This window comes from Pristis pectinata, chromosome 3 (genome assembly GCF_009764475.1).
Source record: "Pristis pectinata isolate sPriPec2 chromosome 3, sPriPec2.1.pri, whole genome shotgun sequence".
NCBI lineage: Eukaryota > Metazoa > Chordata > Chondrichthyes > Rhinopristiformes > Pristidae > Pristis > Pristis pectinata.
Genome location: NC_067407.1, coordinates 73,103,473 through 73,119,593, shown reverse-complemented (window position 1 = coordinate 73,119,593; position 16,121 = coordinate 73,103,473). Strand labels below are relative to the sequence as shown.

Genomic DNA, 16,121 nt, shown 5'->3' with positions numbered 1-16,121 from the left:
ATGATTGTTCCTCTCAAAAGTACAGTGGCAGAGAGATCAACCTTATGGTCTAAACTGAGAAAATAAATAAATGATTAAATTGGTGAAATGTTCTACCTATCACTCATTAAACTATGCAGTATGTTAATCTTGAGTAGGATGTGGTTAAAATTCAGCAACTATGTTAACCAATGTGCAAAACACTCTGAAATACCTATATTTTTATGGAAGTTCTTACCTTTGGTGGAAGGAAGGCATTTTCATTCTTCAAAACAAATCTTCCCTCTCTATCGTCCTTGTTCCAGTTTAATTGAACAACCAGAGGCTTCTCTTCCTTGTCAAGTTTACGCTCCTCTAAAATAATATTCATATATCACAAGTAAATTCCACATGACAGATTTCATAAAATTGAAACAATTATTCATAATTTAATTTCAACACCTATGTAGTTATAATCCATGCAGAGCTCATATATTCAAAGAAACCATAAGATAGGTAAATAGGAACAGGTCAATGAGCTTTTATCATAACTGATGAGGCTATCAAGCCAAAAAACTGTTTCTCCTTCCACAGATGCTGCCTAAAAAGGCAAGTACTAGCAGCAGTGCACTTATTTTAGCATTTCACCCTGAAAAATGGAAACTAGTGAACCAATGTTTACATTGCTGTAACTGCCATGAACAAGAGACAGATTTCCAAGTTATTAGCAACATATTTTAGCTACCAAATTAACAATGTGTTAAAAACACTTTTGAAATTTACTGCAAATACTTGGATACAAACAAAGATTTGAAGAAAATACATTGAACAATGTTTGCTTTGTAGCAGTTAGTCATCTTCAACAACTATAATGAAGTTACATTCAATTCAAGATGAAACCAATTGTGAAGCCATCTAACTTTGGTAGTGACACTATAAACTAGGAAATCTATAAATCCCACCTGCAGTGGTAATGTACCAATAAAGTAGTTCTATAATTTTGAAGCTCAAGCTAATAAGAACTTGGCATTGTAGAAATAACGCACCTGACTTATTCATCTACAAAACAAACATGCTCAAAATTTACTTTCCCTAATCCATACAAACTGTCATTAATGCAACATGTAATAATGATGAAATTACATCTCCCCCAAATTACTTACTCCCCACAAACAACCATCCCAACTCCCTACCCCATTTTCTTTCACCAATTAAACTAGAATGCAGCACAATAGCACTAACTGACGTTTGTCCAATGAATTTCAGCAATAACTCACCACTTGGTTAATAATGGATGTGTTATATGTAGTACAGACCTGTCCGACTATTTACCACCCTGACATGGCAAATTATTCATATTCACATTTTTGATGACAAAATGACTGAAATGCTGAAAACCTACCTTTGGTTAAAAAAAAATGCACAAGTTTCCCAAAATTTAGGTACATTTGCAGAAAGTAGCCACCAATAAACTCCATTTGTTACCCATACATGAAGAGGCAAGGGAAAAATTTAGGACCAACATTTAGTATCTGGGCTAACATCCAAATTGGATATGGAGAAATGCATTCAGTTCTGGGCACACCTCAAAAAGGTAATATCAGCCTTGGAAGGGGTACATAAATTACAAATGCAGAATATATTGGTTACATTCAGTTTAGTATTGAAAATTATGATCTAATTGAGTTGTGTAACATGCTCAAAGGAGTTGATTGATACCCTTTGCTGGACAATCCAAAATTAAGTTGATGTAACTTTAACATTACAGGTCAGCATCTAAGGAAACATCTCTCCTTTCAAAAGAACAGTGCAAATCTGGAGCTCCAGATTTGCACTATTCAAATTAAGCTAATGAGCTTAAATGATGTGTTATGCAGACATGAAAAAATAACAGCAAGACCAACATTTATTCCCAGTCTCTAAATGCCCTCAAGATGGTAGCAATGAACCACATATTTGGACTATAGCTGTCATGTTGTGGAAGGACTTTTAGAGTTAATGTTTCAATTTAGACTTAAATGTTTCAAGATTTTGGACTAGAAAATAAAGATTACCGACTCATTTTCCAGTCAAGATGGCAAGGGATGTGGAGGAGTGCTGGACTTTCCACACAACTACTTTCCTTGCAGGTTATAAGCACTGAGGGTTTGGCCCTTAAAGTCTTTAAGTTGTTGAAATGCTTCTCGCAAACCTTGTATATCACAGCCATGCTGTGCCAGTGGTGGTGGGAGTGAATGCTCAGGACAGCAGAAGGTGCCAATCAAGTAGCCCATTTTCATTTGTATAGCACTGAGTGAGCTTGCTGAACTTTGTTAGATTAGTTATCATATAGGCAACTGGCGTGTGCCCAGTCACATGCCTGATGTGTCTTTTAGGAAGAGGTTTAAGGACTTAAGAGTCACCTGCTACAGAATATATAGACTCTAACTTATCCTTATAGTTGCATTGTGTGGCACTGCCCCAACTAAGTTACCAATAAAACATTAATGGTTGGAGATTTGCCATTGGTAATGCAAAGATATTTCTTGTTGGATATAGTCAAGGCCTGGCTGGCACTTGTATTTCAAAAATAATCCATCCAACCCAAACCTAATATGAGGAAGGGGACAGAGACAGAGAGTCCAAGGAAAACAAGGTCTGAAGAAACAGGGTGGGGGTGAGAGGGAGGAGAGGAAAGGAAGAATGTGTATCTATTTGTACATGTGTGAATGCTAAGTCTGTGGCAGAGCTTATTTTCCAATTGATATGGACTTGCCATTAGACTAAGACCTCATGATGACTGATGTGCAACAACCACCCCACATTAAAGAGAATTCACACTCAAGCACCTTTCATTTCCTAGAAATGGAGTGGAAACAGGGTAATCCTCAATCCCATGTGACTGCCAAATAAGAGAAGGCTGTGCAGGTGTTGCTGAATGGATGTCTTCATTTTCTGAGATACTGCAAATAGATCTGAATGCTAATTTTCAGCAAGTATCCAAATTCTAATATTACAATGAGAAGATGGTTGCACAATGAAAGAGAAAGCAGCTGAAGATGGCTGGGTCTAGAACACAGACCTCAGGAACACGAGTAGCAGTGTTCGGGAGTCAGAAAAATTGATCTCCAACAATCACAACTGTCATCTCTTTTGCTAGGTAAAACCACAGCCTGTGACTTCCTCAATTCCCATTCTCAACTTTACTAAAATTCATTAATGCAAAGGTTGGGCAAATGCTAATCTTGATAAAAAAAAGGTTTTCAACCTAGGTTTTAACGCATTCTCTCTTCCCACAAGTATGAGACCTGCTGAGTATTTACGGCATTTTCTGTTTCTAGTTTAAATACCATGATAACTTTAAGGACAGATACTCACAGCAGGCCTTTGAAATTAAGGTTTGTAACCCCTGCAGGGACCAAACCTATTGTGATGTCTAGAGTTAACAGGACCGCAAACTGAGCATCAATAATGCAGGTTTTGATTAGTATACGATTGATAGCACTGTAAGTGTCAATAACCCCTTCTACTTCCCTGATAAGAAGGCTGACAGAAAGGTAGTTAGCCTAAATGAACTCAAACTAGGGAAACGCATTATCAATATGAACCATAACTTGACTTCCTCATTTAAATAGCTAGTCCCAAATAATGTTTTTATATCCCACATAAACATTCTTACAAAATGAAATGCCACACATTCATGCAAGTTAATTTGCAGTTCATTTGATTGTGATTCCTATTTTGATGGTGAAGACATAACGACACCCTACTAATTGTTAAGCATTTTGGCATGACCAGGTTGAAAAGGCAATACAAATACAATAGCCGTTGAGGATTTTAACGGTAATCATTTAGAAGTATAATCTTTCTGAACTTCACATTCATAAAATTCTGAAAAGCTGATAACAAGGACTTGGAAATGAGAAAGAAATGGGACCCAGAATACAAAACAAATACACAAAATAAAGGTCGAAATAGGTAAAGCATTTTTCAATAACAAAATCGTAAAGCACAGAAGCAAGCTTTTCAGCCCACTTCATCCATGCCATTCATGATGCCCATCTATGATAATCCCATTTGCTTGCATTAGGCCCATATCCCTTTATGCCTTTTCCTATTTGTACCTGTCCAAATGCCTCATAAACATTGCCATTGTATCTAACTCCATCAGCTCTGGCAGCGCATTACACCCTCTGTGTGAAAGATGTACCCCTCAGATGTACTTTAAATTTCTTCCTTCTCACCTTAAACCTGTGTCCTTTAGTTCTAGACTCTCCTGCCTTCAGGAAAAGGATCTATATATCCCATATATGACCCTCAATTTTATAAACCTCTAAGGTTACCTCTCAGCCTCTCATGTTCCAGTAAGAACAAACCCAGTCCATCCAATCTCTCCTTACAACTACACCCCTCCAATCCAGGCAACATCTTGGTGAATCTTTTCTCTATTGCTGCCACATCCTTCTGGTAGTATGGAGATCAAAACTGTGCACAATACTCCAAGTGCAATCTAACCAATGTCTTGTACAGCTGCAACATGATGTCCCAACTCTCATACTCAATGCCCTGGCCTATGAAGAAAGGCATACCCTATCCACTGATGTCTCTATTTTCAGCAAGCTATGTAACTATACCGAGGTATTTCTATTCAATACTCCTTGAGGTCCATGCCATTCATTACATATGTCCTACCTGAATTTGATTTCCCAAAGTACATTATCTCACACTTGTCCTAATTAAATTCCATCTGATACCATTCCACCCAACTTTCCAGCTAATCTAAGTCCTGCAGCATGCTTAGACAACCTTCTTTGCTATCTACAACTCCACCAATTTTCATGTTGTCTGCAAACTTAATCAGACACCTACATTCTCATCCACATCATTTATATACTACAAACGACAAAGGTCCCAGCACCAATCCCTGTGGTACACCACTTGTTACAGACTTCCAATCAGAAATACATTCATCCACCACTACCATGTGCCTCCCATCACAAAGCCAATGTTGGATCCAGTTTGCCAGTACATCTTGGCTCCCTTGTGCCTTATTTGGACCAGCCTACCATGTAGGACCTTGTCAAAAGCCTTAGTGAAGTCCATGTAAACCAAGTCTACCATCTGCCTTCAACTTCCTTAGTTATCTCCTCAAAATACTCAACTGGATTTGTGAGACATGATCTCCCCTGCACAAAACCATGCTGATTCCTCCCTGCCTTTCCAAGTGAACACAAATCAGAATCTTCCCCATCAACTTCCCTTTTCCTGATGCAAGGCTCACCAGCTTGTAGTCTCCAAGCTTATCCCTATTGCCCTTCATGAGTAAGACGAACACATTATCTATCCTCCAGTCTTCTGGTATCTCATCCATGACTAATAAAGATGCAAAATCTCTATAAGAGCCTAATCTTCTCCCTTGGTTCCCTTAGCATCCTGGCATAGGTCCTGTAAGACCTTGGGGATTTATCTACCCTCATGTGCACCAATATCGCTAACACTTCCTCCTTTCTGATACAGACATGCTCCAGAATATCAGGATTCCCCTCCCTTAACTCTCCAGCCTCCACATCCTTCTCCCTGAATACCAATGAGAAGTATTCAATTATGACCTTGCTCATACCCCTTAGCTCCACATATAGATTACCATTTTGGCCGAGGAGATCTACTCTTTCCTCAGCTACTCCCTTGACTCTAATATACATAAAAGGTTTTAGGATTCTCTTTAATCCTACTTGCCATGGTCATTTCATGGCCCCCTTTTGCCCTTCTAATTTCTTTCTCAAGTTGTCTCCTATACCCCTTATAAACTCAAGGCACCTGTTCAATACCAGTTTCCTATACCTGACATACGCTTCCTTCTTTTCCCTGATCAAACTTTCAATATCCTTTGTTGACAAAGGTTCCCTAAACTTAACCTTTACTTGTGACCATTACAGGAATATGCTAACTCTGAACTCTTACTACCTCGCTTCTAAACACTTGCCAATTATGTGATGTTATTTTCCCCTATAGCAGCTGTTCCCAATCTATTTCTGCCAGGTCATGTCTTACACTATTGAAATCCACCTTCTTTAGTATAGGACCTCATCTTGAAGATTACAAGACCACAAGACAAGGGAGCAGAAGTAGGCCATTCGGCCCATCGAGTCTGCTCCAAGGAAAAGGGAAAAAGAAAAAGAAAAGAAAAGAAATGAGAAATGGGGGAAAAAGTCTGCTCCATGAGCTAAAGGAAAAGAAGAAAAAGAAAAAAAACACTATTCCTTTCTAGCCCCAATTTCTGGCCTTATCCCCATATCCCTTGATACCTTGACTAATTAGATAACTATCTATCTCCTCCTTAAACGCCTCAAATGATCGGGCCTCCACTGCTGTACGTGGCAAAGAATTCCATAAATTCATTACCCTCTGGCTAAAGAAATTTCTCCTCATCTGTTTTAAACCTGTACCCTCTAATTCTAAGCTTATGCCCTCTGGTCCTGGACTCACCCACCAAGGGAAACAGCTTGGCCACATCTACTCTGTCCATTCTAAATGTTTCTATGAGGTCCCCTCTCATTCTTCTGTACTCCAGTGAGTACAGTCCAAGAGCCGACAAACGCTCATCATATGTAAGCCCTTTCATTCTGGGAATCACTCTCGTAAATCTCCCCTGAACCCCCTCCAACATCAGCACATCCTTCCTAAGATACAAGGCCCAAAACTGCAAACAGTATTCCAAATGAGGCCTCACTAGTGATCCGTAGAGCCTCATCAACACCTCTCTACTTTTATACACTATACCTCCCGAAATGAAGACCAACCATAACTTTTTCCATGACTACCTTGATCTATATGATCTCAAAAATCTCATCTGATGGCTAACATTGAAAGCTGAATTCAAGAATCTTGAGAGAATTCAAAAGGTGTAGAGAAATGATAATGCAAAATTTAGTTCTTCACTAGAAGATTTGGAAAGGCGAATACAGAGAATGCAAACCTAGAGACAAAATTGAGATTTTTTAATTAATTAATTCAAAGCTTATGGACATTGCTGACAATCCTTAACTGCCCCTGAACTGAGTCAGTTTAGAGTCAACCACATTGGTGGATCGGGAGTTGTATATGGGCAAAAAAAAAAGGATGCTTGATTCCCAAGCCTGAATGATACTAGTGAACTAAAAAAAAGTTTTTATATCAATCTAGTTTACTATTATTAACACAGGTTTTATTGTTAATTGCAGATTTAGTTACCTGAGTTTATATTTTCTAACTGACCTGGTGAGTTTCAAACTCATATCTTGCATCATCCCCAGACTTTTCTGCTTCTCAAGTAAATCTCTATTCTGATTTCATTAATAGAATTAAATGGTAAACAGTTCTTTAACTGAAAAAGAGCTGGATTATTTCTGAACTCCATGACATTACCCAAGATCTCTTCTGGGTTTCAAAAGGAGAGAGGATGCAGTGAGTAGGTAAGCAGGGCAGGCAGATGGGAAGACAATTGGGATAGAAAAAGAAACAGAAAGAAAGGGAAGAGAAGTTGGAAGGGGAGAGAAAGAGGGGGTTAGTATGGGGAGAAAGGAGTACTACACTATTTTACAAATGGGTAACGAATAGTTGACCAAACTTGGTAGGAATTCTTCCCAAATTATGATAGACATAAAATATAGCCTTGTTGAGTGTCATGCAAGAACATTCATATAATTACACAATTGCATGATTTTCAAATAGCTTGCAGTTCTCTCAAGTGGTCTGTGAAACTCCAAGAGAATCTTGTAGGATCTTCATTCAAGGAGGTATCCCAACGATATGATATTGAGGTTCTTAAAAAAGATTGACAAGATACCATCTTTGTGAATAAGCACCTCACTTCAAGATGCCCTGTACATGCATTCAAATCCAAAACAACCATTTTTTTTTTGTTGCTGTATTTAAAATGGAGTGACCTGGTACTGTATAATGCTTAATAAAAAAGGTAGAGACAAGGTAGATTGAGAACTGTTTACATGCTAAAATTAGGGTAATCAGACACCTTGAGCATTGTTCAACAAAATTAAGTTATTCAGAGATTGCCCTAACCTTTAAGAAAGACGCATTTCTAATAAGCATTCTCTATCTGTCAACTTTCAATCAAAGTAACGGAAGCTGTTGCTGACAAATGCAATCAAGTAACACATACACCAATACCTATATCCATCAAAAGTTTAGGTTTTGCCAGGACAATAAGGCTCCAGATCTCATCATAGGCTTAATCCAAACATGAACCAAGAAGAATGGTCCAAGAGGAAAGAGAACCAATGGGAACCAAGAGGTGAGTTAAGTGACAGCCCTTGACATCAAGGCAGCATTTGATAGTGTGTCTCATCAAGGTGCCCTAATAAAACCAGTGTCAATGGGCATCAAAGCAAAAAAGAAACTCCAGTGGTTAGAGTCATATCTCATATGAAGGAGGATGGCTGTGGTAGTCTGACATCAATCACAGTCCCAGGACATTACTGCAGGAATTAGTCATGGCCAGTGTGCTAGCCTAACAATCCTCAGCTGCTTCAATTACATTCCTGGCAATACAAGGTCAGAAGTGGGGATGTTTGCTGATGATTGCACAAAGTTCAAATCTATTCTTAACTCTTTAGTAAATGAATTAGGCCATGCATACAAGCAGCAGGACTTCAACAACAGTCAGGCATGGACTGTTAAGTGGAAAGTAGCATTTTCATCACAAATGTGCCAGGCAACAATCATCTCCAAGATAGAGTTTGACTGCCTAACCTTGACATTCAATGTCATTGCCAAGAACCCCACCTTCAATACAATGTGGATTACCACTAATGTGAAATTCAACTGGGCCAGCTACATGAATACTACAGCTACAAGAGCAAGTCAGACTGGTATCTGGTTTCTTGCAGCGAATGCCTCACCTCCTGACACTCCATGACCTTTCCACCATCTGCAAGGAAATCAGGAACATAATGGAAGACTCCCCTTCCCTATATGAGTGCACCATTAACTCTCAAGCACCTCAACACCATCCAGGGCAAAGATCCCAATTGCTTGGCACCTCATAAATCACCCCAACCATTCAGTCCCTCAACCACCAGAGTACAGAGGCTCCGATATGTATCACCTACAAAATTTACTACAGTTACTGATCCAGGCTACTCCAACAGCACCTCCCAAACCAACAAACTAGAAGGACACAATAATAATTTACATTTTTCTAATGTAAAGATTACAAACTTGGCCACTGTAGCTGAGTAAATAATGCACAGAAAATTTTCTCCCCTTAAAATGAGAGACCTGACTCCCAGCTCGCAGTCAAACCTACATCCACTAGCAACCTACTCACCGTCAGTTACAGCTGTGCTGTAGAGTTAAATGATTATGAAAAGTGGTACCAGTGGTCATATTTTACAATATATCTGCATCATCAGTACACATTGAAGCTAATTTTTTGCCAAAGTGCAAACAGTGGTAAATGTCCTACATAAATCTTGAAATAACAAACTCAGAACCATGACATAACTGACATCTCCTGTACTTTAATAATGATGATAGGAGTTTGCACATCTAAAAAAAGTTCTGAGAAACTTACCACCACTAACATGCACTTCATAAAGTGAGTATCTAGGAGAGGACAACATCCGCATGTCTGGTCGGAATTTCTCTGCAAGAGTTTCTATGACATCTTGTGTTGTGGCTGTACTGGACACTCTGATGCACTTTGTTGCAAAGTTTCCTGCTACTTTGTCTTGAAAATAAAATCTCATCACACCATGGAACTCCAAATCCTAGGAAATTAAAAATCAAAAATTAGTAAACATAAATTACAGCACAAGTGCAAAATAAGGCATGAAATTATAAAAAACATTTTTCTTGAAACTATTCCCACTACTGTCCATTAATAATCTGAATTAGAAGCACTAAAGTTACATCCCTTCATCTACAAAGATATTCTTGCAATGTGTTGATGCCAATTATGGCATTGTTGAAGATGTACTTCAAAATTTCAAGTTGCATTCCTATTTGCTTTTCTGATGATTCATGTGTACTGGAAATGCCTTGGTACCATGTAGAGCTTAGTTCAAAAGTAATTTGTGAGTGGCTCAAGCATTATGAATAGGGGAAGAGGGTAAGAGTTTATTTTTCAAGATGTAAGCATCTCCGGAAAGATTAGCAACCATAACTCCAAGAAGGTGCTGGTGATCCACCATTTTGAAGCATTACATTCCTTCTGACAGATCTCCTGAAATACTATTGGATGCTCCAGGAAAGAATGACAATATATTTAATCTGAATTAGAAGCACTAAAGTTACATCCCTTCATCTACAAAGATATTCTTGCAATGTGTTGATGCCAATTATGGCATTGTTGAAGATGTACTTCAAAATTTCAAGTTGCATTCCTATTTGCTTTTCTGATGATTCATGTGTACTGGAAATGCCTTGGTACCATGTAGAGCTTAGTTCAAAAGTAATTTGTGAGTGACTCAAGCATTATGAATAGGGGAAGAGGGTAAGAGTTTATTTTTCAAGATGTAAGCATCTCCGGAAAGATTAGCAACCATAACTCCAAGAAGGTGCTGGTGATCCACCATTTTGAAGCATTACATTCCTTCTGACAGATCTCCTGAAATACTATTGGATGCTCCAGGAAGGAATGACAATATATTTCAAAATCAGGATTGTGTGCAACTTGATGGGGAACCCAATACCATGCACTTGAAGCCATTGTCCACCTTGGTGGTAGAGGTTGTGGGTTTGGGAATTGCCATCAAGAGTAGCTGAGGTGAATAATTGTAGGACATTTTGTGAATGGCACACATTGTAGCCACAGGGCCAGTGGAGGAGAGAATGAATGTTTAGGGGTATAGGCTGCTGTGTCCTGAATGATGCTTTGGTTCCTAAGTGCTGCTGGAGGTACATTCCACCCAAGTGGAAAGTATTCCATCAAACTTGTGATTTGTGCTTTGTAGATGGCGGGAAGGCTTAAGGGGGGCAGGGGTCGACATGTGCCTCTCAAGATATTCACTTGCTGATCTGCTCTTGAAGCCACAATGTTATGGGACTGATTTAGTTGAATTCCTGGTCAAAGGTGCCCCTAAACTGATTATAAAGGGACACAACAATGGTATCTGGGCAAAGAGGACATTCTGAGAGTGCAGGGTGAGCAACCAGAGGTCATGGGCCAAACTGGTACTAACATAGGCAGGAAGAGAGATGAGGTCCTGTGAAGAGAATTTAGGGAATTAGGTAGAAAGTTTAAAAAACAAGAGCTTCTTTGGTTGTAATCTCATGATACTCTCTGTGCACATGCTAGCGAGGCAAGAAATAGAAATATACAGTAGCTCAGTTGGAATGCATGGCTAGAGAGCTGGTGCAGAAGAGGTTTCAGTACTCCTTTGGGCTTTCTTCCAGGGCAGATGTGACTTCCACAAGGATAGATTGCACCTAAACAGGAGGGACACCAATATACTTGTAGGGTGGCCTACAAATGCTCGGGATTGCTTAAATTGATTTGTCATTTTTACCGAGATACAGTGGAAAAACTGTTTTGCATTCCATCCATACAGATCATTTCATCACATGAGTAAATTGAGATAGTACAAGGGGAAAGCAATAACAGAATGCAGGATAAAGTGTTACAGTTACAGAGAAAGTGCAGTGCAAGCAGACAATAAGGTGCAAGGCCATGGCAAGGTAGACTGTGGAGGTCAAGATTCCATCCTATCATTCTAGGGGACTATAACAGCAGGACAGAAGCTCCCCTTGAGCCTGGTGGTATGTGATTTCAGACTTTTGTATCTTCTGCCCGATGGGAGAGGGGTGGGTGGGGTCTTTGATTATACTGGCTACTTTACCGGGGCAGTGAGAAGTGTAGACAGAGTCTACGGAGGCAAAGCTGGTTTGCGTGACGTGCTGTGTCCACAATGCTCTGCAATTTTTTGAGGTCTCAGGCAGAGCAGCTGCCATACCAAGCCGTGATGCATCCAGATAGATGCTTTCTATGGTGCATCTATGAAAATTGGTGAGGATCAATGGGACATGCTGAATTTCTTTAGCTTTCTGAGGAAGTGGAGGTGCTAGTGTGCTTTCTTGGCTGTGGTATCTACATTGTTGGACCAGGACAAGCTATTGCATATTAGCACAACCTGACTGTCATCTTACACCTCTCCTCAGTCCACCAATCACCTCAGATTCCTTGCTCAGCACTCCTCTTTACACTGGCCATCTCACCTCTCCACTCTCAGTCCTGATGCAGGGGTGCGACCTGAAACATTGACAATTCCTTTCCTCTCACAGATGCTGCCCAACCCACTGAGTTCCTCCAGCAGATTGTTTGTTGCTCCAGATCCCAGCATCTGCAGGTCTCTCATCTCTCCCTCTCTAGGGCTCTTAATTTGTATGTTTATATAAGGTTATCTGCCTACAGGCATGGATTCCTTCATTTTGTGAGGATACATACATAGTAAGGCAATACCACAGAGATCAGTGCTGGGATCATTATCATTCAGCATGTATATAAATGACTTGGATGAAAATGTAGGTGCACTATTGTAAGTTTGCTGACAATACAATTGGTGTAGTAGATAGCAAAAAAGATTGCAAAAGGATACAGAGGGACAGAGATCAGTTGGAAAGTTAAGTGGAGCAGTAGCAGATGGAATTTATTCCAGACAAGTGGGAGGTAATGCTTTTTGGGAAGTCAGATATTAACAGGACATATACAGCAAATGGCAGGGATCTCAGGAGTGTTGATGTACAAATAGACTTTTGGGTGCAAGTTCATAGCTCCCTGAAAATAGCAACATGAGTGGATAGAATAGTGCAGGCAGCATTCAGAATGCTTGCCTTCATAGGCTGAGTCAAGTCACACTTGAAGTATTGTATACAGTTCTGGTCACCACACTACAGGAAGGATGTGGAAACAATAGAGGAAGTGCAGAAGAGATTCACCAGAACGTTGTGCGGAATTGAGGGATGTAGTTACAAGGAGAGATTGGATAGGCTAGGTTTATTTTACTGGAAACCAGGATGCTGAGGGGTTACCTTAAGAGGTTTATAAAATTATGAAGGGCATAGATAGAGTAGATAGTTAGTATTTTTCCTAGTGTTGGCAAAGTCAAAAACTAGATGGCATAGGTTTAAAGTGAGCAGGGACGAATTTAAAGGAGATCTGACGTGCAAGTTTTTCTACAGAGGCCTGTGGTTATATGGAAATGGCTTCCAGGGGAAGTGGTAGAGGCAGATACAATTACAACATTTGAAAGGCATTTGGACAGGTACTTGAATAGGTAAGGAGTAAAGGGATATAGGCCTGATGCAGCATATTGGATCAGCTTAGACAGGCACCACAGTATGGACAAACTGGGCTTCTTCTGTGCTGTACAATTCTAAGACTATTAAGTTGCAGTTAATGGGCATGATTAATGTAAAAAGAGATTAATGAATCTTTTTAAAAGCACATTAGAACCATAGAACACTACAGCACAGAAAACAGGTCATTCTGCCCTTCTAGTCTGTGCCGAAACTTTATTCCGCTAGTCCCATTGACCTGCACCCAGTCCATAACCCTCCAGACCTCTCCTATCCATGTATCTATCCAATTTATTCTTAAAATTTAAGAGTGAGCCCGCATTTACCACATCAGATGGCAGCTCGTTCCACACTCACCACTCTGAGTGAAGTTCCCCCTAAATCATGTCTTATTGGCTTTAGGGTGAATGGGGAAAGACTTAGGGGAAACATTAATGGAATCACACTACTGACAACCTCCATTTTTGATTCAACAAGCAACCACAAGCTGTAAATCTTAATCCATCTGGGTTATAAAATCACCATGTGAAACAATGCCTTAATTTAGGGCAATCCTGGGTCCTGAAGTCCACAATATAAAATGACTAAGGCAGAGAGTCCAAAGTTTGATAGTTGCCAAGTTATCCAAGGCAATTGACAGGTACTTGAATAGGAAAGGTGTATAGGGATACAGGCCTGACACAAACGAATAGGATTAGCTCAGATAGACATCATGGTATGGACTAGATGGGCAGAAGGGCTCAGTGCTGTACCATACAAATTTATGACCACGACTCTAAGACTATTAAATTGCAGTTAATAAGCATGATGTAAAGAGATTAATGCAATTTTTTTAAAAATGCATTAATGGGATCAAACTACTCAACCTCCATCTTAGATTCAGCAGACAACCGCATACAACTGAAATGGCATACAATTAGGAACTTGTGATGGCCACTCCAGACAGTGTGCAGGTGCTCTACAAAACTGTCACCTAGTCTGCGCTTGGTTTTGCCAATGTGGAGCACTGGATGCAGTAGACGAGGTTGAAGGTGGTGCAAGTGAATCTTTGCTTCACCTGGATGGGCTGTTTTGGTCCCCGGATGGTGGTGAGGGAGGTGGTGCAAGAACAAGCATTGCACCTCCTGCAGTTGCAGGGGAAAGTGCCAGAGGTCTGGAAGGGATGAGTGGACCAGGGAGTCACGGAGGGAGTGGTCCCGGTGGAAGGCAGAAAGGGGCAGAGAGGAGAAGGTGTGGCTAGTAGTGGAATCTTGTTGCAACTCGCGGAAATGACAAATGATATGTGGATGTGGAGGCTGGTAGGGTAAAAGGTAAGGACTCGGGCAACTCAGTCTCTGTTCTATCTAGGAGGACACGAGGCGAGAGCAGAAGTTCAGGAAATGTGGGAGCGCTCCATCAACCACTTGAAGAACATTTCAGACGTTCTAGAATAGAAGGCCTTATTTTGAGAGCAGATGCGGTAGGGATGGAGAAATTGAGAGAAGGGGATGGCATCCTTGCAAGAGACAGATTGGGAAGAGGTGTAGTCTATGTACCTGTGGAAGTCAGTGAGTTTATGGTAAATGTCAGTGGGTAGTTTTGTCTCTTGAGATGGAGTCAGATCTAGAAAAGGGAGAGAAGTGTCAGAAAAGGCATTGGTTCTGTGATTGGTTATGAGACTAATATTAAATAATAGTGGCTTTACAGATGCATGACGCAATTCATTTGGTAGAAACCCATATTCAACTTGTAAATGGGTACAGATGCAGAGACCTAGCATTACATGCGCATTGGAACTTGGAGACAGCACAATAAGGTGAGAAAACTGTTTTTAACAAAAAAGCAAGAATAAAAAGATGAAAAATTCTGGAAATACTCAAGTGGGTCAGGCTCTGACAGGATAGAAGCAAAAAGTTAATGTTTCAGACTGATTAGAACAGGCAAAAGAGACTAAGATTTAAAAAAAACAAAAGCTGGAGAGCTCAACCAGTATATACGGAAAGAGAAACCAGTCAGGAACCCTTGCTCAAAACTGAGGTGATGGTTTTCAAAGCAGCTGTGTGCAGGCAGAAGCAGCACAGCCAGGTGCTTAATAAGATAAGAGAACAGTTTACTTGAAGTTGGAATGTTCAATTTTCATTCCAGAAGGTTGCAAATGCCCAGGTAGATGTTGTTCTATTTTACATTGGGACTCACTATGGTAGTGGAGATAGATAGACATGTCAAAATAGGAGTGTGATTGCCACTTTAATTCTCAATCCCACTCCTATTTTCTGACCAAGTAAACAACCCTCTCATTGTCTTATCATAATGGCAGAAGTGATGCTGCAAGCAAAGAGGGATGGTGATGGGGAAAGAGAAAATGCTGAAAAATCAGTTCAGCTCTCACCTTGACCACACTGTTATTGGATGGAAGGATATTATCTTTACAATAGTTTGAACTCAATTTGAGATTTTAAAAAAATTAAGATCATAACATATTTTTTGGACTAATTCAAAATGTTAATGCCATTTACACTTCCTCCCAATCTAGCTTTTGTTTCTGTTGTTCCATCTATTTTGCCTTTCAGCATTCATTACTTTTGTCATTTAATCTCTCCTGTCACCTAGCCCATCACAGACTTCCTCCTCTTCTCATTTTCCGTTCTTGCTTTTCCCCGGATCTGTACAAATAGTGCATAAATAAGCAGTGTACCCTGACACCTGTCACATCATCGTGGGAGACTTTAATCAGGCTACCTTGAAGTCTCTGCCCAACTACATTCAACACATCACCTGCAATACTAGAGGACACAACACACTCGACCACAGCTATACCACAATCAAGAATGCCTACTACTCCATCCCTCACCCCCACTTTGGTGAATCTGACCACCTGGCTGTGCTGCTTCTGCTTGCACACAGGCAGAGAC

The 16,121-nt window shown here is 40.1% G+C and overlaps 1 protein-coding gene across 1 annotated transcript in view; it reads right to left on the bottom strand.

The window, feature by feature from the left end:
• afdna (afadin, adherens junction formation factor a) overlaps positions 1-16,121 on the bottom strand; it is a 184,847-nt gene that overhangs the window by 142,397 nt on the left and 26,329 nt on the right. Inside the window, exons 2-3 of the mRNA XM_052012073.1 lie at positions 9,509-9,704; positions 218-333 (exon numbers count right to left, since the gene is read on the bottom strand). Coding sequence (XP_051868033.1) covers positions 218-333; positions 9,509-9,704 — 312 coding nt within the window. The remainder of the gene's footprint in view (positions 1-217; positions 334-9,508; positions 9,705-16,121) is intronic.